This window comes from Ailuropoda melanoleuca, chromosome X, assembly GCF_002007445.2.
Source record: "Ailuropoda melanoleuca isolate Jingjing chromosome X, ASM200744v2, whole genome shotgun sequence".
NCBI lineage: Eukaryota > Metazoa > Chordata > Mammalia > Carnivora > Ursidae > Ailuropoda > Ailuropoda melanoleuca.
The window spans coordinates 1,743,649-1,770,040 of NC_048238.1; the positions used below are offsets into that span (position 1 = coordinate 1,743,649).

General features: G+C 43.3%; 1 protein-coding gene across 1 annotated transcript; it reads left to right on the forward strand.

The window, feature by feature from the left end:
* Nucleotides 1-7,065: 7,065 nt before the first annotated feature.
* Nucleotides 7,066-25,976, forward strand: ARSH (arylsulfatase family member H). The gene is made up of 10 exons (XM_034649880.1): nt 7,066-7,085; nt 8,429-8,578; nt 10,805-10,926; nt 13,202-13,327; nt 13,961-14,384; nt 15,592-15,728; nt 20,194-20,328; nt 22,737-22,899; nt 23,913-24,034; nt 25,609-25,976. Exons 1-10 carry the CDS (start codon nt 7,066-7,068, stop codon nt 25,974-25,976), a joined length of 1,767 nt encoding a protein of 588 aa, XP_034505771.1.
* Nucleotides 25,977-26,392: the final 416 nt, after the last annotated feature.

Consider the following 26,392-nt stretch of genomic DNA (forward strand, 5'->3'; position numbering starts at 1 on the left):
CTGGGTGAAGCCGTCTTGCTGGGTGATGAGATGCCTGTCTTTCTCATGGTCATTCTCCCGTGAACGTCTCTCCTTGTCCTTGTGCACCTATCCCCATTTTCACACACATAATAAGACCGTGATAAAGGGTACAATTAAATGAGAAAAAATCCTATGATAAAAGCAATTCTTTTATACATTCATCTATCATCTATCCATCCGCCTATCATCTATCTATCTATCCATCCATCCATTATCTATCATCCACACATCCACCTATCTATCATATCTACCCTCTATATCTATCTATCCATCTACCCATCTATCATCTATCCATCCATCATCTCTCTTCATCCATCCATCTATGTATTATCTATCTATCTATCTATCTATCTATCTATCTATCTATCTATCATCTATCTACCCATCCATCCATCCATCTGTCCATCCGTTCATCCACTTATCTATCTACCATCTCTATCTCTCCATCCATCCACCCACCCATCCATCCATCTACCCATCCATCTATCTATCTATCATCTGTCTATCCACTCATCCATTTATCATCTATGTATCCATCTATCATCTATCTAGCTATCCGTCATCTATCCATGTATACATCTATCATCTATGTATCAATCTACCATTCATCCATTGTATCTATCCTCTATCTATCCATCCATCCATCTATCCATCCATGTATCCATCCACCCATCATCTATCTAACCATCCATGCACCCACCCATCCCTCCATCCATCCATCTATCCACCCATCTATCATCTGTCTACCTATCTACCTTCTAAGCATTTCTTCCGTCATTTATTCTTCTGGGAGTGTGTAACTGAGTCTTGCATGCAGGCTATCTCCGTGCCATGATATCTCCACCTATAAATGCAGCTGGCAATGCTGACCTCCTCAGAGTGTGTGTTGAGGCTTAGAGATGCAATGTGTGGAAGACACAGTTAGACCGGAAGACAGAAGCTACTCTTGAAAGTTTGCAACAGGATTTAAGGTGCTGATACACACCTTGCTGTACATGTACTCTCTCTTTGCTGTTTGGAAAACCTAAATGGAGTCGTTGGTGGAGATTTTTTTAAAAAATCTTTTCAAAAAACTAAAAAAATTTTTTTAAATTATCCTGGCAGAAAATGTATTTGATTTAGTTAAGTCTCCTTAATTACATATGTATGTTTGGTGGCAGTTGAAAGCTGAAATGAAAGATCCCTTTGCTAAATAACTACGTACCACCTGCCATGGTAGGTTATGCTGACATAAAAAGATAATTGACAGACTTGAGTAGTGCCCGACGGTGGTACTTAATCAACGTTTAATTATAATAATGAGTGCAGTCACTTGGAACTGTGGCAGGAGCCTGGACGCACAGGACCAGTATCCTCAAATGCGGGAGCTGGAGAACCAACTTGTTTCCAGTAAGTAAAGTATGTTAAGTTCATATAATTCAATAGAAGATATGTGAAGTTCATATCATTCCGATTTGCCGTGGTAAAGTTTTTAATGCTCGACAAGGTGGAGAGTGCAGGGTGGAGGATTACTTGTATCAAATCGTCCCTCTCTGTCTCTTTTGCATTTTCTAGGATTTTATATAAATGGGCTCAGGAGGTATTATGTGCTGTTTTGTGTGGCTTTTTTCACTCAGCGTACTCAGCGGGGAGATTCCTCAAGGTCGTGGACTGTATTATCAATAGCGTACTCCTGGTGGGGGCTGGGTGGTATTCCATTGGATTTGGGATGTCCCAGACTTGACTCATCCATTCACCTGTGAGTGGACACTTGTGTAAAATGTGGATTTTATGTCTTAAGGGTATTTATGCTATTTCCAGGAAGACAAGTAAGTGGGCTAATCAAAGGTCATGGAGGTGGGTGACCTTTGCTTGGTAGTAAAATAAAGTCTGTACAAGTCAGTTTACAAACTTTAAAATTTGTTTGTTTTCTTTCTTTCTTTTCCTTTCTTTCTTTCTTTCTTTTGCTCTTTTGCTCTTTCTTTCTTTTCTTCTTCTCTTCCTCCTTCCTTCCCTTCCCTTCCCTCCTTCCTTCCTTTTCTTCTTCTTCTCCTCTCCCTCCCTCCTTCCTTCTTCTTTCTTTCTTTCTTTCTTTCTTTCTTTCTTTCTTTCTTTTTTCTTTCTTTCTTTCTTTGTTCCTTCTTTTGTGACCTGTTATAATCCCTGAATGGGATAATGCAGCTCATACCATCACAATCACTTAATGAATACCAAAATATTGAAAGTCATAAGTTGACACATAGCACAACAGTTTTGCCAATTTAGAAACCAGGCTTCGGGTCTCTGAATTTACTTCATAATGGTTGTCATTTATGTTTTACTAGTGGACTTTTTCTTAGTGGAAAGCAAATAATGGAGAGGTGGGTTTATCTCATCCAGTGGAAAATGTGGATTTTATGAACTATTGTGGGGAAAAAAGAGAATGTTTTTACAGATGTATTTAAAATTTTTCATGCCGTCAAGTATTCTCTTTTATGTTTTATAATAATGATGTTGCCAGAGTTATCGAATAGGGGCACCTGGGTGGCTCAGTCGCTTAAGAGTCTGTCTTGGGCTCAGGTCATGATCTCAGGGTCCTGCGATCAAGTCCAGGAATGAGCTCTTTGCTCAGTGGGGAGCCTGCTTCTCCCTCTCCGTCGTTTCTCCCTCTGCTTGTGATCTTTCTCTCTCTCTCTCTCTCTCTCTCAAATAAGTGAATAAATCTTTAAAAAAAAAAAAGAGTCATTGAATATCAGTTAATTTGGAGGAAGTTTGAGGATTTATGTGAATCTTTTTACAAGTTTCTTGTTTAAGTGAGGAAACACAAGATACCACAGTCAACATACTAAATTCTTTCCAGCAGGAATGAGTAAAATAAAGCAATGAGAGAATTGTTACGTTCAATTTTTATTCATATATTTAAATTAGGGGGGAAAGAATAAAATCACAGAGATTCTATTCTAAGTCACAACCCTGGACGAGAAAATCAGAATTTTGCTGATGCATAAGCAGCATTTGAAATCATCAAAGAATGATTTCTTATGTCTGGTTCAGTGGCGCTCACCACAGAGAGAGGATGATTTTATGCTCCAGGGGACACTTGGCGATGTGTAGGAATAACTGGGGTTGTCATATCTGGGGAGGGGGTGCTCCTGGCACGTGGTGGGTGGACACCAGAGATGGTGTTCATCGCCAGTGTCCAGAATGCTCCACCCCAGAAAGCCAGCCCGCCCCAGATGCCCACAGTGCTGAGATTGACAGACAGGTCTCGGTGGCTAGAAGACTTTTGTTAGTGAATATTAGTAGGGAGAATGTTTTAATTAGTGGAGAGGCTGCATTTGGCTGTATTAGTTGGCCCTAAGCTATACCCTACCTCCTAGAGCCCCCTGTATCCACAGAAGAGTGGGAGTAATCATAGTATTACTGTCCTTCCTCCAAAGCTTGAGGAGATAACATCCAGGTAGCATCGCTGGGTCCTTGGATGAAAGGTCCCATAAAAGTAATTACTGTTTTGATTTCAGCTGCGGTTGAGGAATGCCTCACAGAATTATACAGCTTTACCATCAAAGAAACCCAAAAGATCAATCAGGGCTTCTTCCTTGTTTTAAAGGAGATAGCACAGATTTCTGCACGATGAATGGACTCCCATTTATTCAGCCGTCCCTCTTCAGCCTGATCTCAGTTGGCTTCCGCCTGAGTCTTTGTAAAAGCCACATTGCGATGGACACCGTGACTCCTGCCTTTTGCCTGCTGGCTGAGGGTTTCTCTGGGGTGAGAAGCCCCAAACGGTGTGTCATAGCTTATGATTTCGTACAAATTTAATATTTAGTGACAACACTCTCTCACAAAAGCTTTTGCTGCGTGCATGTAAATTTCTTGGGATCTTTCTCAGAACTGCGGGCTATCAAACTTGAAGAAATTCCTGGGATTCTGATAGATATGCAACCTGATGATTCTTAAAACATACTTCTTCCAGTTTCTGAGGAGACTAAGCATATAGTTACCACCTTATTGATGACGTGTGTCTTCTGTGAATTGCCTGTGGACACCGTATGTCTAGTTTTTCTTATCTTTATCTGTTGTATCTTTATCCCTTTTCCAATCGATTTATAGAAAACATTGCAGATATTTTTTCCATCTCTGAACGTGCCTGTTTTCCTTTGTGGATGGAGTCCCCTGTTGTAGAGAAGTTGGGTTGGTTTTTGTTTTCCTTCCAATTGCTTTTATTTGTTTCCTGGGGCTGCTGTAACAAATGACCATAAACTGAGGGCTTACAGCGACGGAGGAGTAACCTTTCCCAGCTCTGGAGACCAGAAGTCTGAGATCCAGGCAGGGCAGGACCCCCGAGATCCAGGCAGGGCAGGGCTGTGAGATCCAGGCGGGACAGGGTCTGTTCCCTCTGGAGGCTCCAGGGGAGGGTCCTTCCTGCCTCCTCCAGCTTCTGGGGCCCCAGGCGTCCCTGGGTTTATGGCCACATCCCTACCATCTCTGGCTTTGTCCTTATGTGGCTTCTCCTCTGTGTCTGTGTCTCCTCTTCTGTCCCTTATAAGGACACCTGTCATTGGATTTAGGGCCACCCTCATTCACAATGGTGTCATCTCCAGATCCTTCACTTCATCACATCTGGAAAGACCCTATTTCCATATAAGACACCATCCACAGTTCTTCTATATGACTGCCTTATAACCTCTCTCTCACTAAGGTGTCCATGACTGATATGTTTTGCTATTTCTGGGTCATTGGGAGCTAACCTCTAAGGGCAAAAACATGAAACTCTGGAATTTTTTTTTTCAAATATTTTATTTATTTATTTGACAGAGACAGACACAGCCAGCTAGAGAGGGAACGCAAGCAGGGGAGTGGGAGAGGAAGAAGCAGGCTCATAGCGGAGGAGCCTGATGTGGGGCTCGATCCCATAACGCCGGGATCACGCCCTGAGCCGAAGGCAGACGCTTAACCGCTGTGCCACTCAGGTGCCCCTAGGTCCATAACTTTGAGCATCTCTTCAACGACAGCTAGAAAATAAAACCAATTTGGAAAACTGCATTCGTATATGATGCCAGCCGCGTGCATTTGTACATGTCCAGAAGCCCAGGTCTGCGTCACCAGGGCGCCCGCCTTTAACAAACTCTTCTGTTAAAATCTGGGACCAGGGACAGGAGGTGCAGCAGGGGGTCATGCAGAATGGCTTAGAGGTGGAGGAACTCCTGGGTAGACACGGTCTTCTTGATATCCCTTAAAGTCCAGATTTGATATGTATGATTCTTTGAGACAGTAGGAGCTGTGGCATACCATGAAGTTAACTTTTATTTCCATCTCTTCTATGAATAGCCTTTATTCCTTACCAGTTAGGAAGAACTTTGTATAGGTGACTAGGGCCATCCATTGTGACTTTACCCGTCTTGGGTTGGAGAGACAAGTTGTTACAAAATGAGGTGGACATGGCTACAATCGGTCAATAAAAGCACCGTTCTTGATTCTTTTACAAAACCCTTGGGAAATGCTCGATGTCTTCAGTAAGCATGTATTGGAAATGCATTCTGGAAGTTACTGGAAATTTACAGGAATGCCATGTAATGTGGGAGGCAGTGGGGCTGGAAACATTAGAGGATGGCTTTGTGGGAGGTATCCATGGAACCAGGTTGAATGCACAAGTACTGATTGGGGGTCCATGGAGCAGAGACAATGGGAGTGTAGGCTTCACCAAATGCCCCAGGAGAGTCGGCCTCTAGAAACATCCCACCTGAGAGCCTTCCTCTCCAGGATGTCTAAGATGACAAGGGAGTTCTGGGAATTGGACACACTCACATGATTATAAGGCAGAGACCTCCTGAATGCCACATCTCCAATTTGCCAGCCTCCGTGAAAGTGTTCTAAAGTCTATGACCCCAGCTTGCTCTCCCATAAAACAAGAGAGGTGCCATTAAGCCTTCAAGGCAAGCAGGATGAGATATTTTGAGGATCCAATGGGAACACTGGAGATGCCTTGGGAATGAAAATGCCTTATAAACTCTGGGGTGGTGTCATTAATTGTTATTATATAGCATTTGTCTTGTGGGGTGGTTCCTCAGCCTACGAAGCATCACCAACTTGAAGCCATCTGAGGGTCTTCTGTGGGGAGAACGCAGGACTCTAGCGCTCTTTGAACTCTTACAAAAGGATCATAATTACAGCTGCTGAACGTGCCTTCTTGAGTTCAATGAGTTTGGCCAACATCACCATAGGTCCCTAGTGTTCATCACTGTGCTTTTTCAAGGTAGACGTTGCTTACCCACCTGAGGCAGGAAAGTGTTCTTTGTAGCAGAGGACCATACATACCGTACGCGTGATACCAGTAGTCATGGGACGCATGCCCATTCGTGGGTGACTTCTTGATTTCATGTCTCTGCCATGAAGGGTTTTTGTTGCCACATTCACATCACGTGCTGGAAATCTGCCATGACGTCTACCCAGAAATGACTGGGTCATGCGTGTTCTCTGTCACATTCTCTCTGCACGGACACGCCTTGTTTGCAGTTAGCCGTGAAGAAGGCAGAGGATGACCACATGAACAGGTTCTTTAGCCCTTTGGATCGAGGGCCTGGCTCCGAGAGAAATGTCAGCTCTGCAGCTCCTCTGCTTTTTCTTTTTCTTCCCTAGGGGAGTGGAATTCACAGTCATGAAGCAGCCAATCTACAACTGGTAAGGAGGCGACTTCGCAAACCTTCCTCTTTCTCTGCATCCCGGAGAGAAGGGTTCTCCATCCCGGGGTTCCTCACCCTGGCTGATGTTTGGTCTACGTCACCTGCCTGACACCTGCTAAGGATAATGAGGGGTGCGCCAGGGGCTGTGGGTTGCTGGCGTCCCACAGGATGGCTTTTCAGAGGAAACGATGCTTACCTTAGGAATGAGGGCACGTGTGCGAATTCATAGGGTGAAAGGCAGGATATCGCAGAGACGGGAGTTGCACAAGGTCCGACGTCAAGGATCGTTGTAGGGATTTTAAGGATGACCACGGATGAGCCAAGGCTGGGGGGTGGGTAGTGAGAGGAAAGCATGATAGAACAGCAAAGAGTGCCATTGGTGAGGCTTGGCAATCATGGCGCAATGGGAAGCCGTTGGCCGTGGTGAGGGAGAATTGGCAACCAGATTTATACATTGATACAGTTGCTCGGTTTGGCCACATTTTGGAGCCCAAGTGACAAAAATGGGACAGGCCAGGCCATTTAGGAGAGTTTTGAGATATGCAAGTGAGACACGCCATGACTTCCTTGGCCCGCCGTGATGGGGTTGTGGGTGGATGGATGCAGATGGATTTGAGATGCATGTTTTGAGGTAGAATGAACGGTGCTTGGAATAGATCAGATGGAATTTGGAGTTGGAGACCCAGTTTCATGTACGGGGTCGTAGTCCTTAACTTGGAGCGAATTTCAGTCAAAGGCTGTCGTGCTTTTCTGAGCATATGATAGCATTTAGCAATTTCAAATGCATCAGTCTGTATACAGCCTAACATTTAGTAACATATATATGTATGTTAATTTTTCTTTTTCAGGTGTTAAATGATTTCCCAACGTCACTTTAAATATATATTCTAATGTACTAAAAAGTACAACCGAGCATCAAAAAAAAAAAAAAAAAAAAGCCAGACTCGCTGGCGATTTGCCTCCAATTTTCTATTTTGTTTACATTTTTTATTCAAATAAAGCAAATTACTAGGCCTTATACTTAAGTTTAAATGCAATTAGGGTTTCTTTTAAAGGGTCTCATATCACAAAATCATTGGGAAAGTTATAAGAATTTCAATATCACAAGAAATAGAATATTAATGTGTATGCTATACTCTGTTAACATAGAATAGGACTTTAAAAAAATATTCTGGGGACGCTTGGGTGGCTCAGTCGGTTAAGCATCTGCCTTTGGCTCAGGTCATGGTCTTGGGGTCCTGGGATCAAGTCCTGCATGGGACTCTCTGCCCTCTCCCGAGGGGAGTCTGCTTGTCCTTCTCCCTCTGATCTTCCCTCTGCTCGTGTTCTCTCTCTCTGCCTCAAATAAATAAATAAAATCTTTTAAGAATAAATAAAAATAAATAAATGAAATAAAAAGAATTCTGGGGGCGCCTGGGTGGCACAGCGGTTAAGCGTCTGCCTTTGGCTCAGGGCGTGATCCCGGCGTTATGGGATCGAGCCCCACATCAGGCTCCTCTGCTATGAGCCTGCTTCTTCCTCTCCCACTCCCCCTGCTTGTGTTCCCTCTCTCGCTGGCTGTCTCTATCTCTGTCGAATAAATAAACAAAATCTTTAAAAAAAAAAAAAAAAAAAAAGAATTCTGGTTTCGGAGTAAAGCAGTCCAGCTTCCCTGTGTAGCGGGAATTGGTAAGAAAGAGCGTGATGTCGTATTTTCAGTGGCCCGCGATGCAAACATGATTGACAGCGTGTGTTGCTGTGTTTGTCACGCCCCCCAATGCTTTCAGGACCTGCCGGCTGTCAGTATGCCTGTGCTGTTGGCTTGGGGGCCTGAGCGCCGCATTCGTGACGAGGAACTCCAGGCCCAACATCGTGCTGCTGATGGCGGACGACCTCGGGGTGGGGGACCTGGGCTGCTACGATAATAACACAGTGAGGTAAAGGAGCCACCCCTGCCTGCCTGTGGAGGGGGGCGCCTCTGGCCCGCGGGAGCACCTGGGTCCTGGCAGGGGAGCGGCGGGCCTTGGCGGCCCGTGAGCACCGGGAGTAGCCGAGGTCGGCCTAGGAAGGCTGCAGAACATCAGGACGGCGCTTGGCATCCTGGTCTCCGTGGTCTGGTAGGTTGCTGTTGTGGTTTTGTGGTGAGATACCCATAACACAGCATGCACCTTTGTGACCCACGGAAAGGGCATTGTTCAGAGGCGTGGAGCCCACGCACACGGTTGTACACCCATCCCCTCTGTCTGCTTCCAGAACTTTCGAATCGTCCCCAAAAGGCAACCCCACACCTAGGACCGGTCGCCTCATCCCTCATCCCTCAGCTCCTACAACCACCGATGTGCTCTCTGTCTCTTGGGATTGGCTCATTCTGGAAATTTCATATGCACTGAATCTTATAATGTAATACTGTGCTAGGGCCGCCCTAACTAATGTCACCTCCTGAGTGGCTTCCACAACACACATGTGCTCCCTCCCAGTCCTGAGATCCAGGAGGGGCTGAGGCTGCAAGTCTGAGATCCAGGCAGGGCTGAGTCCGGTTCCTCCCGAAGCCCCTGTCCCTGGTGTGTAGACCCCGTGTTCTCCCTGTGTCCTCACGTGGTCGTCCCTCCATGTGGGTCCTCATCTCGTCTTCTTATAAGGACCCTACTCCTGTTGCATTAGGACCCACCCCTGACTTTGTTTTAACTCAGTTTCCTCTTTAACGACCCCACCTCCAGAAACAGTCCCATTCTGAGGTCCTGAGGGATAGGACTCCTACTTATGAATTTTGGGGAACCTCCATTCAGCTCATAACATGCCTTATGTGCCCTTTTGTGTCTGACTTCTTTCACCGAGCATTGTGTTTTCAACGACGTGGTAGCAAGTATCACTCCTTCCTTTCTGTCTGCAACCGAGTAATATTCCACGGCAGAGGCCGATGATATTAGAGTTTTTCAGGGTCTTCCCTGAATTATTTCCTAAGCCTTTGGTGACCACGATCCTTCTGTATGTCCTTGCCCCCCAGCACCAGACAAATCTCATTCATGTGCAAATACAAGGTGAGTTTTAGTGCGAATTTTTTTTTAAAGATTTTTTATTTATTTATTCGACAGCGATAGACAGCCAGCGAGAGAGGGAACACAAGCAGGGGGAGTGGGAGAGGAAGAAGCAGGCTCATAGCGGAGGAGCCTGATGTGGGGCTCGATCCCATAACACTGGGATCACGCCCTGAACCAAAGGCAGACGCTTAACCGCTGTGCCACCCAGGCGCCCCTTAGTGTGAATTTAAACACCATCGTTTCTCCTTGGAATGTGGCTCCTGGAATAGTCCTATATTTTAAGCATATTTTTGGACTTTGAAAGGAGCTGGTCCTCTTAAAGGCGTTTAAGGTCTACGTGAGCACCTTGCTTTCCCTATTTAATTCCCACGAGGAAGTACTGGGTGAGGCAGGAGACATTGCTTGAGAACCTGGTCCTGTCCCTCTCAACCAGACACTGACTCTACCTGTACAAACTATCGGGCTGCACACAGACTCTCCCCCACACAGATCTGAGAGTGTTTGCCAGTATAAGGCTCTGTCCCCCATCATATTGCTGTGGGGTTGTGAGACTAGTACGTCCTTCACGTGTTATTCAGATTGGGGATACCTTAGTTTATGGGATTTGCTAAAGACACCTCTGTGAGCCTATATTCTATGGATGCTCTAAAAAAATTTTTGGAGACCTTAAAATACGAGATGACCGATGTGGGTAGTAAATTAAACTCCAAAATGTCACCATTTGGTTATTTTTTTTAAAAAGATACATTTTACTATAAGAAATACAGTGAAATTTTATGTAATCCAAATCACCCCTTCATTTCAGGAATAGAAGATGAGCAAATGGGCTAACGTTTGCATTTAAATGCCTATGAGCTCAGACGGGTTATAGTTTAATTACACCCGCGGACCTATATTAGTCTGCAGTTGTTTTGCCTGAAGATACATTGTTTTAAAGTCTGCTTTCCATTTCCTTGTGACCATCGAGGAGGCATTTAAACAGGTAGATGGATCGAAGCTTAAAATGCCTGTATTTTAGGTTTACTGGAAACAGAGTCAGTTGGGCTCAACGCAGGGTGGCTTCGAATTTCCTTTGTTTTGTTGAAAATTAGAAACCTGCATGCTGAGCCCTCCTTCTGTCCGCAGCACACCGAATATCGACCGCCTGGCAAGCGAGGGCGTGAGGCTCACCCAGCACCTGGCAGCTGCCTCCGTCGGCACCCCGAGTCGGGCTGCCTTCCTGACGGGCCGGTACCCCATCCGATCAGGTGGGGAAGGGCAATGCAAGGACAATGTTGTCTTTCTGTCAGGCTTTTTTCTTCTTTATTTTTTGCTACTCTTTGTAAGCATTCTCAAAAGGTCACTTAGGGTATTAAGAATCTACATGCAAATGGGGGTCCTGTTGCTATGCCTGCAGAGCTGAAACAGGTGGGTCTTTTGCCAGGGGCCACGAAACCTGCTCGCCTGTGTGCATAGAATGAAGGGTTTGCAATTTCCCAGCTGCTTGTAGGGTTTGCAAGTACTTGTAGTCAGAGCCTTCAAAATGCATCTCTTGTCTTCAAGCTAGTAGAGAGCTTGTCATAGTTTCATGAAAAGTGGGTCTGTCCAGTGTCTGGGGATGTGATTGGAATCAGACGGAGATCTTGGGAAGATCACAGAAAAGAAGGAGACTCATGTATATTTTCTCTCTCACACACACACAACATGATGTTGCAGAATCAGCATTATGAGTACCAATTTCTTTCTTTTTTTTTTTTTTTATTTATTCGACAGAGATAGAGACAGCCAGTGAGGGAACACAAGCAGGGGGAGTGGGAGAGGCAGGCCCATACCAGAAGAGCCTGATGTGGGGCTCAGTCCCACAACGCCGGGATCACGCCCTAAGCCGAAAGCAGACGCTTAACCGCTGTGCCACCCAGGCGCCCCATGAGTACCAACTTCTATACTCAGCCACAACATATTGAGTCTTTTACGATGTAGGAGTTACTAATATTCCCAATCCCTAAGTTTCTATCTAAGTTTCTACCTAAGTATAGAGACAGCTAGATAGGACCTCAACTGCAGAGGAGGGTCTAGAGGAGACGTGGGTTTCTCACCATGTAGCAAGATGGGATCAAAGTTCCGCTCCACCACATTTTTATACACACACTAGCATCTATACATTTATTTATAATTAATTAAAAGATGTAACCGCTTTTCTTGAAAACGATAGGTAGGCTTTTGTCTTTTAGGATTTGGCAAAAGGCATCCTTTTTAAGGTATCTGTTTCTGTTGAGAACGGAAAAACAAGAAGCCAATTGGATCACAATACTATTTTAACATGTTTTGATTTTTTAAATTAATTGTGCACGTTTGTGTGATGCCTTTCATTTATAGGTTCATTCTTGTTAGTTGTAACGTAAGTAGGACATATGCATCTCAAGATGAAAGTGTTCCAGTGGTTGAGATGCAAGGAAGAATAGTTCTTGGGCACAGGAAGCCCATAGAGGCCCCTATAGCATCCCAGGAAAGTCCTTCTGGATGATGCTCCTTGAAATGTGAGGAGTCGGGAGGGAGGGTGTGCTCAGCAGAGGAAGCGACATGCACAGACAATGCAGTCAGGCATGAGTGTGCTAGACGAATGAGGTAGCCACAGCAATAATCAGTCGTCTCAGATTACCAAACACTGTAAGCTCTACCCCAGATTTAGATTTCAACAGAGGTGATGCACAGAAAGTAATGAGGTTTGCCCAGGGGAGGGACATGGGTTGGAAGGGTTCTTCAGAAGGTGCTGGGATGGTAGACGGAGATTGAGCTGTTAGACATCATAGCATAGCCCAGCTGAATCTCTGCTCCAAAGCTATGGTGTTGGAGACAAATATCCAAACTGTTTACAAGGGTACAGTTATCAGGACTTGACATGGGATTGAGTAGAACACGTGTGGCTGAGTGAGAGGGAGGATCCCAAAGGAATTCGTGCATTGGGTGGCTGGGGGGATTATGGCGTCCTCTGTTGAGGCATGTTTGAAGTACGATGACCACGGACTCTGTGTTGATCGTGTTGAGATTTGGATTTCTAAGTACAGAGACGTCTAATAGGACCTCAACTGCAGAGAAGGGTCTGGAGGAGATGTGGGTTTCTCACCATGTAGCAAGATGGGATCAAAGTTCAGAACCGAGATCCAAGGATATCATCCAGAGACCCATGCAGTTACATTTGAATTTTGAATCATCAATGACTGGATTTTTAGGACAAGTATGCCCCGTGCAACGTGTGGGGCATCCTGGACTAAGAAACCATTCATTGTTCATATGAAATTCCAGCGTGACTGGGGGTCGTGTATTGAGCTGGTGATCCTGATCCCTACAGAACATCTACATTTGACAGATGTGAGGACAAGATAGGTAGAGACCAAAAAGCAAGGAAACGCTAGGGAAAGAACAGAATGGTAGAAGGTCAGTAGGAGACACTTCAAGGAGAGGAGAACGAATCTAGGAGTTTGTCATGAGTGTCATGAAAGAGGGACTGTGGGACTTATGGGGGGCCTCCTTCTTTGCCTTCAGGAATGGCGTCTCCCTTCAACCTGAACCGTGCGCTCACCTGGCTTGGAGGCTCGGGCGGTCTGCCCACCAATGAAACAACTTTTGCTAAGGTCTTGCAGCATCGTGGCTACCGCACGGGGCTCATAGGTATGGCCCACAGGACTCTGAACTCGGAAGCACGCTCATGCACATACCCTTTCGCTGGGACTTAGCCTTCCCGGGACGTCAGCTGGACCCACACCAGCTGACCTCTTGTTGAGAGGAGATACACGGGGTAGGGACCTAATGCATGAGTATTCAGGACCTTTGGTATCTCGAGCAGGGTATTGGCAGAATCATGCCAATGAAAGCAAATGGGCTCACCCATTGCTCTCACCAAAATGGAATACTCTGTAGGGGGTGAGGCGGGAGTATACTATTTTTATAACATCATTACTAGCAGAGAAGTGAGTGCGTTTTTTTTAAATGAATTCAAATTTTATTTAAATTGAAATTTTAAATTTATTTATTTAATTTATTTTTATTTTTTTATTTTATTTTTTTAAAGATTAAGCAAAGGGGTTTCTGTTGCCCTGTTTTAGTCTGAAAGATGCAGGGCGTAGGGAAAGCAGTATTGGTGACAAATATGGGAAACTTCTCAGCATCCCCCAGGGAGGTGACTGGGGTACCAAGAAGATACCCCCATGGCAAGGGAGGGCAAGTCGTAGTTAACTTTTGTGAAACGAAGCCCACGTTTAGAAACAGGTGGTTGTGTGTGCTGCCATTTTGTTTCTCCCGTAGGCAAGTGGCACCAAGGTTTGAGCTGCGCCTCTCGGGACGATCACTGTTACCACCCCCTCAACCATGGGTTCGATTACTTCTATGGGCTGCCCTTTGGCCTGATCAGTGATTGCCAGACGTCCAAGACGCCAGAGCTGCACCGCTGGCTACGGGTCAAACTCTGGATCTCCACGGCGGCGCTCAGCTTCATCCCCCTCTTGCTCCTTATCCCCAAGTTCACCCGCTGGTTCTCCGTTCCGTGGAAGGTCATCGTCACCTTCGCCCTTCTTGCCTTCCTGTTTTTCCTTTCCTGGTACTCCAGCTATGGGTTTACTCGGCGTTGGAACTGCGTTCTTATGAGGAACCATGAAATCATCCAGCAGCCGATGCGGGAGGACCGGGTGGCTTCCCTTATGCTCAAGGAGGCTCTCGCCTTTATCGACAGGTAGGAAGTCATTTCTGGCCCGAGTCCTTGGGTGGGAATTTCATTAGTGTTCCGGAGAAGTGGGCGTTCTTGTGTGTGTGTGCATGTGTGTGCAAATGCATGTGTGTGTGTGATATTTGCCCTATACTAGACTTTCTCCTTAGAATAAAATTGAGCGTTACATTTCCTGCAGATTGTAAACACGGAAATGGTTAAGGAAATAACTTGTACTCACTCTTTTTTAGAAAAATCGGAATCCCTGTAGTTCGATCCATATCGCTTCAATGTGGATTGGGGTCTAAATGGATCCAAACTTTGGGACTGATGTTGATTTTGGCGTGCTTTAGAAACAGCCCGAAAATACTTCTGCATTCAGGAATGATGAGGGAGGGGGTCTATGTATGGATACCTAATTTGAAGTTTTATGTGTTCAATACAAGCCACATGGGCATGAAGGTAACAGTCTCCCTTCTTTGCATACAAGCTCCCTTCTAGGTTACCAACTAGAAGCACATTGAATTGTGGGTGTGGACGCTCACTGACCTGGTGTGAATGGCGTACAGGGGAGTGGACGGAAGAGAAAAAGGCATAACTCTGTGGGGTTAATGCATCCGACAATGGGATCTCATGCCCTCATAGGCTTTGATTCTTTGCTCTAACACAACAGTCAGAATGCAGTCACTCAGGTCTGCTTGTCACTCCCATGGCTGTGGTTGACAGAACACACCCAATCTCTATGCCTTTCCCCCTCTATAATGCCCAGTTGTGAAAGCGTGTGAAGGAGGAATCTTAAATGGCTCCATGTGACATTGAAATGCAGAACACAACAAACAGGATGTATTAACACGTTAGCTCCTTCTATCTTGCTACCTGTGATTGTGTGCAAGCAGCCTCATGGCCCAAAGCTCCGGCCATCACGTTTATGTTCCAGATATCATAGAGGAGAAAGAGGAGGAAGGAATGAAGAAGCCTTCCTTCAGAAGACAGACTGCACTCACTAGTTTGTTGCTAATGCAAACGTCCCAGTATTCTTTATTCCTACTCATGGCCTTTCCACTGACGTCCTTCTGTTCTATTGGTTACTCTCGTGAGTGGCATTGGTCACGTAAGGACATAGAAAAAAGCTCTATCAACTGTTGTGAGATCTTTCAGCTGATGCGGAATCCTATCCCAGTGGAGATAACGCCTTTGTTTGTGACGATAACTCAGTTCATGTTCCACCCCTTAGGTATAAACGCAGCCCCTTCCTCCTCTTTGTGTCCTTCCTGCATGTCCACACTCCACTGATCACCAAAGACAAGTTTGTGGGGCACAGTAAATATGGACTCTATGGCGATAATGTCGAAGAAATGGACTGGATGGTGGGTAAGTGTCAAGAAAAGCAACATTAACTAGCTGATGAATGGGCTCGAGAAAGTGAATGCATATTTGCTTTTTCAAAAACCCTTTGTCCCCAGGATGCCCGGACGGCTCAGTGAGTTAGGTGCCCTTGAGGACCTTGGGCAGTGAGTAAGCATTTGTTCCCAGGAACTGAATCAAAATCTGGCTGTACGTGCAGCAAAATCATGACTATTTCCCCAAGAAAACAGTCCCAATGATACATACGGGATTTTCCCATCTTTAAAATAAAGACTGTTCAAAACTGATGACATTGCTTTGTAAAGGATACTGCCCTTCTCCATCATTTTGATGGATATAAAAGGAAATGTGTTTTTCTCATTAGTTCACTTTTAGGAGACGTGCTTAGGAATGCAGGAGGGAATTTACCTCAACCAAAGCCATTTCTGTCAAAGTCATAAGGGTCAATGTGAAAACGAACACAAAGGGTCATAAATGAGGATGGGGGCTGCCACAGAGACAGGTGGGGAGGGGAGGGAGGACCACATGCATATCAATAAAACAACTCATCGTGCATTCCACAGCACTGTCCCTCAATTGGACGTGATGCAGTATTTCTTCATCTCAAAAAGCGTATTTTACTTTCGAAGCACGTGCTAATTTGTTTTTTTCTTCTACTCCTGCAAGATGCTGAAAAGGGTTCTGTGCAGAACCACCTCAACCAATAGTCACAGAATTTTAAATTTTTTAAGTTTCTTAAATATAAAAATGTTACTTTTATATATATTAGGTCTATGAAAACATGCATTTAATATCTATTAATATTAAATCAATTAAGAATATAATCAATTTAAATTATTATTTTAAATCTACTCACACACATTAAATAAAATGTTCATATATGGATACATACACATATACTGTTTCTATGGCTATACGTGCATACTACAATATATACATATTTTTTAATTCCCTGCTAGATACAAACACTGAAACCTGCTACAGTAAAAAGAAGCTCTAACATTGTAACTTTAGTATAGTTGTAAGATGATGGTTTCTTTCCTTGATGTCTATTATGGTCCAGGATACTCTGCTTTGGAAACAAGGCGTTTTGCTGCATTTGTATCTTTTTTTTTTTTTAAAGATTTTATTTATTTATTCGACAGAGATAGAGACAGCCAGCGAGAGAGGGAACACAAGCAGGGGGAGTGGGAGAGGAAGAAGCAGGCTCATAGCGGAGGAGCCTGATGTGGGGCTCGATCCCAGAACGCTGGGATCACGCCCTGAGCCGAAGGCAGACGCCCAACCGCTGTGCCACCCAGGCGCCCCTGCTGCATTTGTATCTTGAGAGCAGTTTTATGCAAAAAGACTTTGTGACCATGTTTCTAGGCACAGTTTGCCACGAAGAGCTAATGAGGTTTATTCTATGTAATTACGAGATGCAGGTGCTCTGTAAGTACTATTAACCGCATTTAGTAATCCTTTTATTAGCATTCCCAGCGTAATACCGTTTACATGGGAGAAGTGGAACGTAGGTATTTCTCTGCATGACATTTTCCCCATACGCTGTGTTTTTCCCCCCACCCTTCATGGCTTATGAAAGTCGTATCAAAACCAGAGGCAGATCGAAAATCAGACAGGTGTCTTTTGTGTGTGTGTTTCTACTTGGCAATAGGAGCATAAAATTTAAGCTCATTTGCTAAGTTAATAACCTTGTCAGGAAGAAGCCATAAGAGTTCTGTCCTCAGAATGACTTGCAAAGCAAATCCCCTGAGGGCCGCAAGCGGCAAGCGATATTTTAAATTCTCTATGCGGGGAACTTGTCCTTTAAAAACATACTTTCGCGGCTTTTCATTCTTGCCTTCTTTCCTCGTATTTTTGTCTTGTAAGACATTTTATGATTCTTCTGTCGCGATATGCACATAGATATGTACACACGTTCCTCCATGTTTTATACATTGCATACACAGAAGCTTACATATATGTATTTTCCATAACTAAAAGGATTCACGTGTATTTTATGTACTTGGTATAAGTTACAAATAACCTTCATGCTAAAGACGATAGCTAGCTCTAGTGAGAACGGATAATTCACATGTAATTATTCTCTTACCAAGAAGCCGTTATAATCTTGCTCTTACGAAATCTGGGCTTTAAAATATATTAATTTCTAGCTGCAGCGTTTCTAAAAAATGGCCAATGTGGCTTCCAAAACAAATCACTTTTAAACAAGGAAACAGAAAGGTTAATGAGTTTATGCTTAAATAAGCTTTCTTTGCACCTGGCCACATTGTCTTTCCATGTTTGAGCGGCACAAGATTTTGGTGGAGGGTGTCACGCTGAATGGTAGGACCTTGGGGTGACGTTAAGAAGCCCAGGGCGAACGTCCAGCTGGAATCAGAAATTAAATCAGGGTAGTTTGGGATGTGGCTAGATCAGCTTTCTACTTGTTTTTTTCAAAAACCCTTTGTCCTCTGGATGCCTGGGGGGCTCAGTCGGTGAAGCATCTGCCTTTGGCTCAGGTCATGATCTCAGGGTCCTGAGATCGAGTCCTGCATTGGGCTCCCTCCTCAGTGGGGTGCCTGCTTCTCCCTCTGCCTGCTGCTCCCCCTGCTTTTGCTCTCTCTCGCTCTGACAAATAAGTAAATGAAATATTTAAAAGAAAAAAAAAAAGCCCTTTGTCCCCTGAAGAGATCGTCCACACATCAGCACGATGCTTGCTCAGTCTAGCAAAGTATTCGTTATGCTCAGGCGCTTAACTAAGAGCTGACCAGCAAGAATAACTTGCAAGTCAGATGCAACCTTCAGAGGGACGTGGGGATACACATCCTTTACGGGGTGGGGCTCATGCTGTCTGGATCGAGGGTGTGACTCTGCGGATTAATGCCCAGACATGTCAGCTTTTAAACTGTCTTCTCTGTTTTATTAGTGTTTGTTAAGTTTCTTTTAACAGGCAGACCTAATATTGAATGGTTGCTTGAATTTTGAGTGATGATGGTGCTGTATGCTACATACTAGTTCATACTTTCTAAAATATTGTACGTGTATATGTAGTGTACATATGTAATATGTGTATACATTTTTATGTAATTTGTTAAATAAACATGTTTTCTTATACATTATATAATATATATTTCTTACATGTAGTGTGTATTATATTTTATATATATTATGTTTTATTTCTTAAATATTATGTAAGAAAATTTATTAAAAACTAAAATGATATATTAAATGTTGTATAATAAAATTACATCTTACATGATAAGATATTATCTATTAGTATTATATAATAAGTAACCATTATATAATACTATTATTTAATATATATAATTATCAAACATTATACAATATTTTATTGTATTATTTGTGTTGTATAATAGATTATATTATATATTTAATATAATATTTTAAGATAAGGCACCTGCGTGGCTCAGTGGTTAAGCGTCTGCCTTCAGCTCAGGTCATGATCCCGGGGTGCTGGGATCGAGTCCCACATCAGGCTCCCTGCTCAGCAGGAAGCCTGCTTCTCCCTCTCCCACTCCCCCTGCTTGTGTTCCCTCTCTCGCTGTGTCTGTTTGTCAGATAAATAAGTAAAATCTTTATTAAAAATAATATGCTATTATTAATTATAAATTTATAGTTATAAAAATTTCATTATACTTACATATCATATATTGTATATTTGCATACCATATATTACATATTGCCATATAATATTCATAATATAAAAAGTATACAGGATTTAATACATAAATTATATTTTATATATTTACATACAAATAATATATTTATCATATAGTATATATCATGTATTACAATTTATTATCATTTACAAATACATTATAATATAGAAACACCTTTTATATTTTTAAATATAATTATATGGTTATCATATTATTAAATATAATTTATATTCTATATTTAGTATTTATTATGTATTGATACTGAATATGTGCTTTTATATACATATATAATATTATATAATGTAAAATATGTAGTAAATAATTATCAACATATAAAGCTCAATTTCGTATTGTACACTATCTCGTGTATGTATTCCATGGCATATAGGATATATTTATGTCTCTACTATATAGAATGCTTATATATACTACACATGTATTAGAGTAAATAGTCATGATTTATTATATATTACATATAAATAATATATATTATATATTATATAATATAGATGAATCATGATTTATTATGTATTTATATATGTGATTAGTAAATAATCATTATTTATTATATAATTATATATTTATTATATATAATATGTTATAATGTATGTTCTATATTATATATTATTTGTATATAAATAATCATGATTTCTTATATATTATATATACTATATTATATATATAGCGCCTATACAATAAAATGACCCCGAATTATACTGTTGTGCTCACACATGCCTAATACTAATCAAGTCATGGACTGACAGTGGTCCGTGGTGAAAGGTGAGAGTTTCATGCTTCTCGCCCACCAGGTAGGATCCTGGAGACCTTGGACCGGGAGCGCCTGGCCAACCACACGCTGGTGTACTTCACCTCAGACAACGGGGGTCGCCTGGAGGTGCAGGAAGGCAAGGTCCCGCTGGGCGGCTTCAACGGGGTCTACAAAGGTGATGTGCAGAGAATCCCTGTGTTTTGGTTCAATACCTCAGTGGTGTGTACTTCGTTTTGCCTGCACGTGGATTCATTTGCAAACTCGGTTTGGAGATTTGTGTGGGAGTTATATTCTCTTATGATACTAGATGGAAAGAGGTGCAAGGTTTGGGGCAATGTCTGAGAATGTAAGACAAAAATGCCTGAAGTAATGAGAGCCTCTTGAGTGCAAATGCAGAGGGTTCCAGCGACCATCTGAAGGAGAGCTGTCAGGCTTGGCATTCTGAACGTTTGGGGCTGGATGACTCTGATGTGGGGCATTCTGGGCACTGTAGAGCACTGAGCAGTGTCCCTGGTCTTCACCCTAGAGCTGCCAGGAGCACCTACAACTCCCCTCCCCATCAAAATAGTGACAACCAAAACTGTCTCCAGACATTTCCCAGTGTCCCCTGGGGCCAAAGTCCTCTCTAGTTGAGAACCACTTGCTCTAGGATAATACTCACCCGAGTACCCAAATCCAGGTTTTTAATGGAATGAAATCGACTATGTTATCACTATGCTTCAAACACTGTGAAATGATCGGGGAAGGAGTTGTTCATTTGGAGTGGGTGCCTTCCTCCTCATCGTGAGTGGATTCTTCTGACTTCTTAGATGTAATATCAGAACTTTAGGAGTTCCTTGTACTTTATAAAACAATTGAGGATCGATAGGTAGATGATGGATGGATGAAATAGATAGATGGATAGATAGATGATTAGATGAATGGATGGATGAGCGGATGCAATAGATAGATGATAGATAGATGGAGAGATAGGTGATTGGATGGATGGATGGATGAGTGGATGGAATAGATAGATGGGTAAATAGATGATTTGATGAATGGATGGATGGATGGATGGATGGATGGATGGATGGGTGGATGGATGGATGGATGGAATAGATAGATGATAGATGGATAGATAGATGGACGGTTGCAAAGACGTGATAGGTAAATGAATAGGTAGATAGATGGTAGATACATTGGTTGATCCATAGATAGATAGATGATAGATAGGTGATTGATAGATGGATAGATAGATTGTAGATAAATAGATATAATAGAAACGTTATATACTGTGACCGACAAGTGAGCTCCTAAATATATTCACCTTTTCTGGCAGGTCATGTCAGCTTGCTCTAGACATACTGTTAATTAACGTAGACCAAATTGGTGACAAGCCTAGTAGAAAAGGTGTGTAATAAAATTAATATATGCCATTATATATGCCATCAAATGAGATGTGACGATTTTAATAGTGACATTGCTTGTGTATGTGTATGTGTGTGTAATGGGGGGTTGTGTGTACATAAAACCATTACTCTAAAAAGCGTGTTCGCATACCTTTCGACGAGGCATGGTAAAATTGTTGTGAGCAGTTTTTACCTTTGGAACTGGCCTCCAGCTCACCAGGAGGAGTTGAGTCCATTTGACGGACAAATTTGGGTGTCTGGGTACTTGATTAGACTTGTAGGTCTTATCACAGTTGCTGGCCATTAAATATGACCATGAGAATGTCAAGGTGGGTTTATGTTTGCTTTTTTGTTTGTTGCATATTGGTATACAAACATATATTCAGTGCAGGGAGCTTGTTATGTTTTCCATACAGAATAGTGCTGGTGAGCTGGGATGGCTTTGGACACTGGCTAGACCTGAGCCTTTGTCCTAAATGTTTTTCCCTCTATACTGCAGTGTAGAGAGACCCCTCTCTTGTCTTTTCTTTGTAATTCATACTGCCAGAGTGACCAGCAATGAACATCTTGACCTCAGGATAGGTCCTAAAGCATGGGCTCATCTATTTTGTGCTCAGAAACACCTGAAATGTCCTTTGTCTGAGATGGGATCTCAACGCTTTCTCTGCCTCTGCACCATTCATGTTTCTATGACCCCTCTGTCTTCGTCCATATGGGGGATCCAGAATAAAATCCAAGTTCCTTAGTTTCTCTCAAGGATCAGCATGGCCCAGGTAGAACTTATTTCTCCGGTCTTACTTGGAGCCTCGTTGACTTATCCACCTTTTAGAGCCCAGTGTGATTCCAATAAAGACTGAAGATTTGCCAGCTTTCAGAATGTTCTCTTTTCTCATAATAGTGAAACTTGGTGGCACTCATTGGCACAAAATAACACATTGTATTAGGACGGCACTTGTTTTTATTTATTATAGTTGGGTTTGTCACTTGATGGCCGGACATTCAGAAGTCGAGTTTCAACTCCTGGAAGGCAAGAAATCTATCTCAGGTCATCTGTATCTCTCTCTGTGTGTGAATGCAGCACACTGGCTGTGAATTTGGCAAGCGACAGAAAATGTCCCATCTAGATGTAACTTCCAACAGAGTGGAGAAATATGGTTGACTTGACTTCATCTTTGACTTTCATCTTTGGTTTTAGGTGGCAAGGGGATGGGCGGATGGGAAGGGGGCATTCGTGTCCCAGGAATATTCCGGTGGCCGACAGTCCTGGAGGCTGGGAAAGTGATTGACGAACCCACGAGCCTGATGGACATTTACCCGACGCTGTCTTATATAGGTGGAGGGATATTGCCCCAGGACAGGTATGGAAACAGTGCTTGTTCCTAACCTAGGCAGATATATCCGACATGGCCTTGGATACATCTGCAAACGTGCTGTGTGTATGTGTGGTGTATTACTGAATTTTCAGTAAGCTGCTAATATGGCCAGATGCCATCTTTCTCCCCTTAATGAATGGTGGCATAGCTTGTCTGTTTCCCTATTAGAATACGTTCTACTTTGTCTCTCATGCTTACGCAGACACAGGCTTGGTTGTCCTCATGGTTGGGATCGACCTTCATTGAGTTGTATATCCCCCACAGCACCTAGAGCATTAAGCCAATATTTATTAGGTGCATTACGGAATAAAAGTAAGTACGTGTCAATGGATGTGTGATGAATTATGTCTTATTCCTCTATAGGCTTTAAGATGAATAAATGCATTTCAGTCTCTAATAGTTAAATTCCATGTGTGAGGGCTAGTATCTGTTCCTCTGTGGTGGGGTTTTATTTGAATCAAATGAGTGTCAAGACCTGAATTTTCTAATCCTTGACACTCACCCATAGTATCTTACAAGCTATCGAACGATAGCTAAGACACCTCCCCCACTGTCTTAGAAATTGTGTGAGATTTACCTCATTTTCTGGGGGTTTTTTTTGGTTTGTTTTTCTTTTTGATATAAAATGAGTGAAGATGTGTAGTAAGTTTTTTTTTAAGTCTTTTCCTTTTCTTCCCTTCCGTCCCCCTCCTTCCCCTCCTCCTCCTTTTTCTTCTTTTCTTCCTTCTCCTTCTCCTTTTCTCCTTCTCCGTCTTCTCCCTTTTTCTTCTTCTCTCTTTTCCTCCTTCTTTTCTTCTTCTCCTCCTCCTTCTCCTCTCCTTTTCCTCCTCCTCATTCTTCTTCTTTTCCTCCTCCTCCTCCTTCTTCTTCTCCCCCTCCTCCTTCACCATCGTCTTCTTCCTCCTTCCCCTTTCCTCCCTGTTCCTCCTCCTGTCATAATATGTGTGACCAAACCATGCATCTCTCACCACCTTCTGCATCTTGCCCTCTGTCCTAAGAGTCCTCGACGGCCGGAACCTGATGCCGTTGCTGGAAGGCAGGGTGTCGCGCTCGGAGCATGAGTTCCTCTTCCACTACTGTGGGGTCTATCTGCACACAGCCAGGTGGCACCAGAAGGACTGTGAGTATGAAAATGGCAGACATGTGGGAACATAATAAAGACAGAGACCTGCTTCCTCGTCCTTTTGGGGGAAGTTGGGCCGTGTACAAACACCACCCAGCCATGACGGTTGTTTTTCCCTAGGGAAGTTAGTTAAGCAGTCATTGGTTTGTGGTAGATTTTAGAGATATGCAAGCTCGTGTGCATGAATATGTCCCAGAGAGAAAGAGAGAGAGAGGATACGAATATCTACAACGAGGGACACCGAAATAATTAGCAACGAGGAGTAAAGTCTACAGTGTAACCCACACAGGGGTACTGTCCCCTTCCAATTAATCATCTCTGCCTTACCTTCATGCTATAGGATTCATGGAAACAAATATAAATTAACAAGAGATATTCATTTCCTTACATCTGTAGACACCAGAATTCTTACTTGATGGGACTTGACTTAATTTGCAGAAAAGATATGGATTTTTCTCCCATTGCGACCCACCACTTGTGGTGTGATCCATTCTTCAGATCAGTGTGGATGGGTCTCCCACATAAAACAAGAACGTTCCAACAAAAGCCTCTTCCTTCCAAATTCTGTATCAGTTAGGGGCAAGGTCAATGGTAAGTAACAAAACAAAACGGCTCCCTCAACAACAAAGTCTTCCCAAATTTAACTGTAGAGGGTTAAACAAATAGAATTGTACTTATATTTTCATAATAAGGATTTCAGAAGTTGGAAGCACAGAGCTGGTACAGTGCTCAACACCATGACCGTGGCCTGGGTTCTTTCTCTATTTCCACTTAGCCCTCTTTGGCATGCCAGTTTTCATTCTCATGCTCCTTCTAATGCTCTGGTTGCAAAGTGGCTGCTGTTTCTCCAGCCATCACATCTGCACTCCATGCAGGAGAGAGAGAGAAAGAGAGAGAGAGAGAGCAAAGGGGGTAAAGGACTGAGTTGGGTGATTTAGCCCAATTTTATTAGAAAAGCATAACCCTTCTGCAAAACCCCACCCACAGACTTCCTTGTAAGCCTCATTGATCAGAGGCTGGGGAAACACAATGTTTCCCATCTAAAATTGATCTTGGGAAATAGAACTACTAACCACTTATGCAGGAAGAAAGAAAGGAAACAAGGAAGGGAAAAAGAGAGAAAGAGGGACAGAGGGAGGAAGAAAAGAACAAGGGATGATGGATCCTGCCAAATCACCTTTGTCAGTATCAGAACTGAAAGTGGTATTTAGCCTTAGAAAATTTTCCACTTTGCCTATGCCATGTTGGAGAAAAGTAGTGATCGAGTTAGAATTTCTAGGATCAGGGGTGCCTGGGTGGCTCAGTTGGCTAAGCATCTGCCTTTGGCTCAGGTCATGATCTCAGGGTCCTGGGATGGAGCCCCACATCAGGCTCACTGCTCAGCAGGGAGTCTGCTTCTTCCTCTGCCCCTCCCCCTGGTCATGCCTTCTCTCTCTCTCTAAAATAAACACATTAAATCTTAAAAAAATAAACTCAAAAAAGTTATCAAAGTGTTTGAGAAATGTATCTTCAATGGAAAGAGTCCTAAAATGATAAGAAATATGGCCTTCCAATGGAGTCCTGTTTTCCAGGTGCAACCGTGTGGAAGGTCCATTTCGTGACCCCCAAGTTTTCTCCAGATGGAGCCGGCGCCTGCTATGGAAGTGGAATGTGTTCGTGTTCTGGCGATGTCACCTACCACGACCCTCCACTGCTCTTTGACATCTCCAGAGACCCTTCCGAGGCCCGACTTCTTAACCCTGACAACGAAGCACTATTTGACTCGGTGGTCAAGAAAATCGAGGCGGCCATCAGAGAGCATCGCAGGACTCTCACACCTGTCCCACAGCAGTTCTCGGTGTTCAACACCATTTGGAAACCATGGCTGCAGCCCTGCTGTGGGACTTTCCCCTTTTGTGGGTGTAACAAAGAAGATGACATCCTCTCCACTGCTTGGTGAGCAGAAAGGGGACACTTGTTACCCACCACCAACACACCGTTAACCGAGGTCATGGGAACCACTCTCAGCTGACTCATTCCTTTCATGTGGGGCAAATAATTACGCCCGCCACCATTTTTTTTAAGCCCTCAGATTTTAGTTCTTTCTTCCAGTCATGTCCAGGAGCTCAGTGAAGTGAACATGGACCTGGATACTGTGTTCCTAGATAGAGCTTTTGTGGTGTCATGTTTTTATATAATTGTGTCATTGTTCAAGCAAAAAGATAGACCAAGGTGACCGTCTGCAGGTTCCTATGGATCTGTGGTTCTTAGAAGATGATTAGAAGTAATAGGTCTGATGGCATTGTTTCTATGTGGTAATGGTAGAAACTTCGACTTGCGGGTCCTCAACCCAGACATCTTATTTTTATCATCAGT

Coding starts and splice junctions, on each gene's coding strand:
- ARSH (XM_034649880.1), top strand. CDS start 7,066: ATGGGAAGCCGTTGGCCGTG. Junction 14,385..15,591: donor GCTCTCGCCTTTATCGACAG/GTAGGAAGTCAT, acceptor TCCACCCCTTAG/GTATAAACGCAGCCCCTTCC. Junction 24,035..25,608: donor CAGGTGGCACCAGAAGGACT/GTGAGTATGAAA, acceptor CCTGTTTTCCAG/GTGCAACCGTGTGGAAGGTC.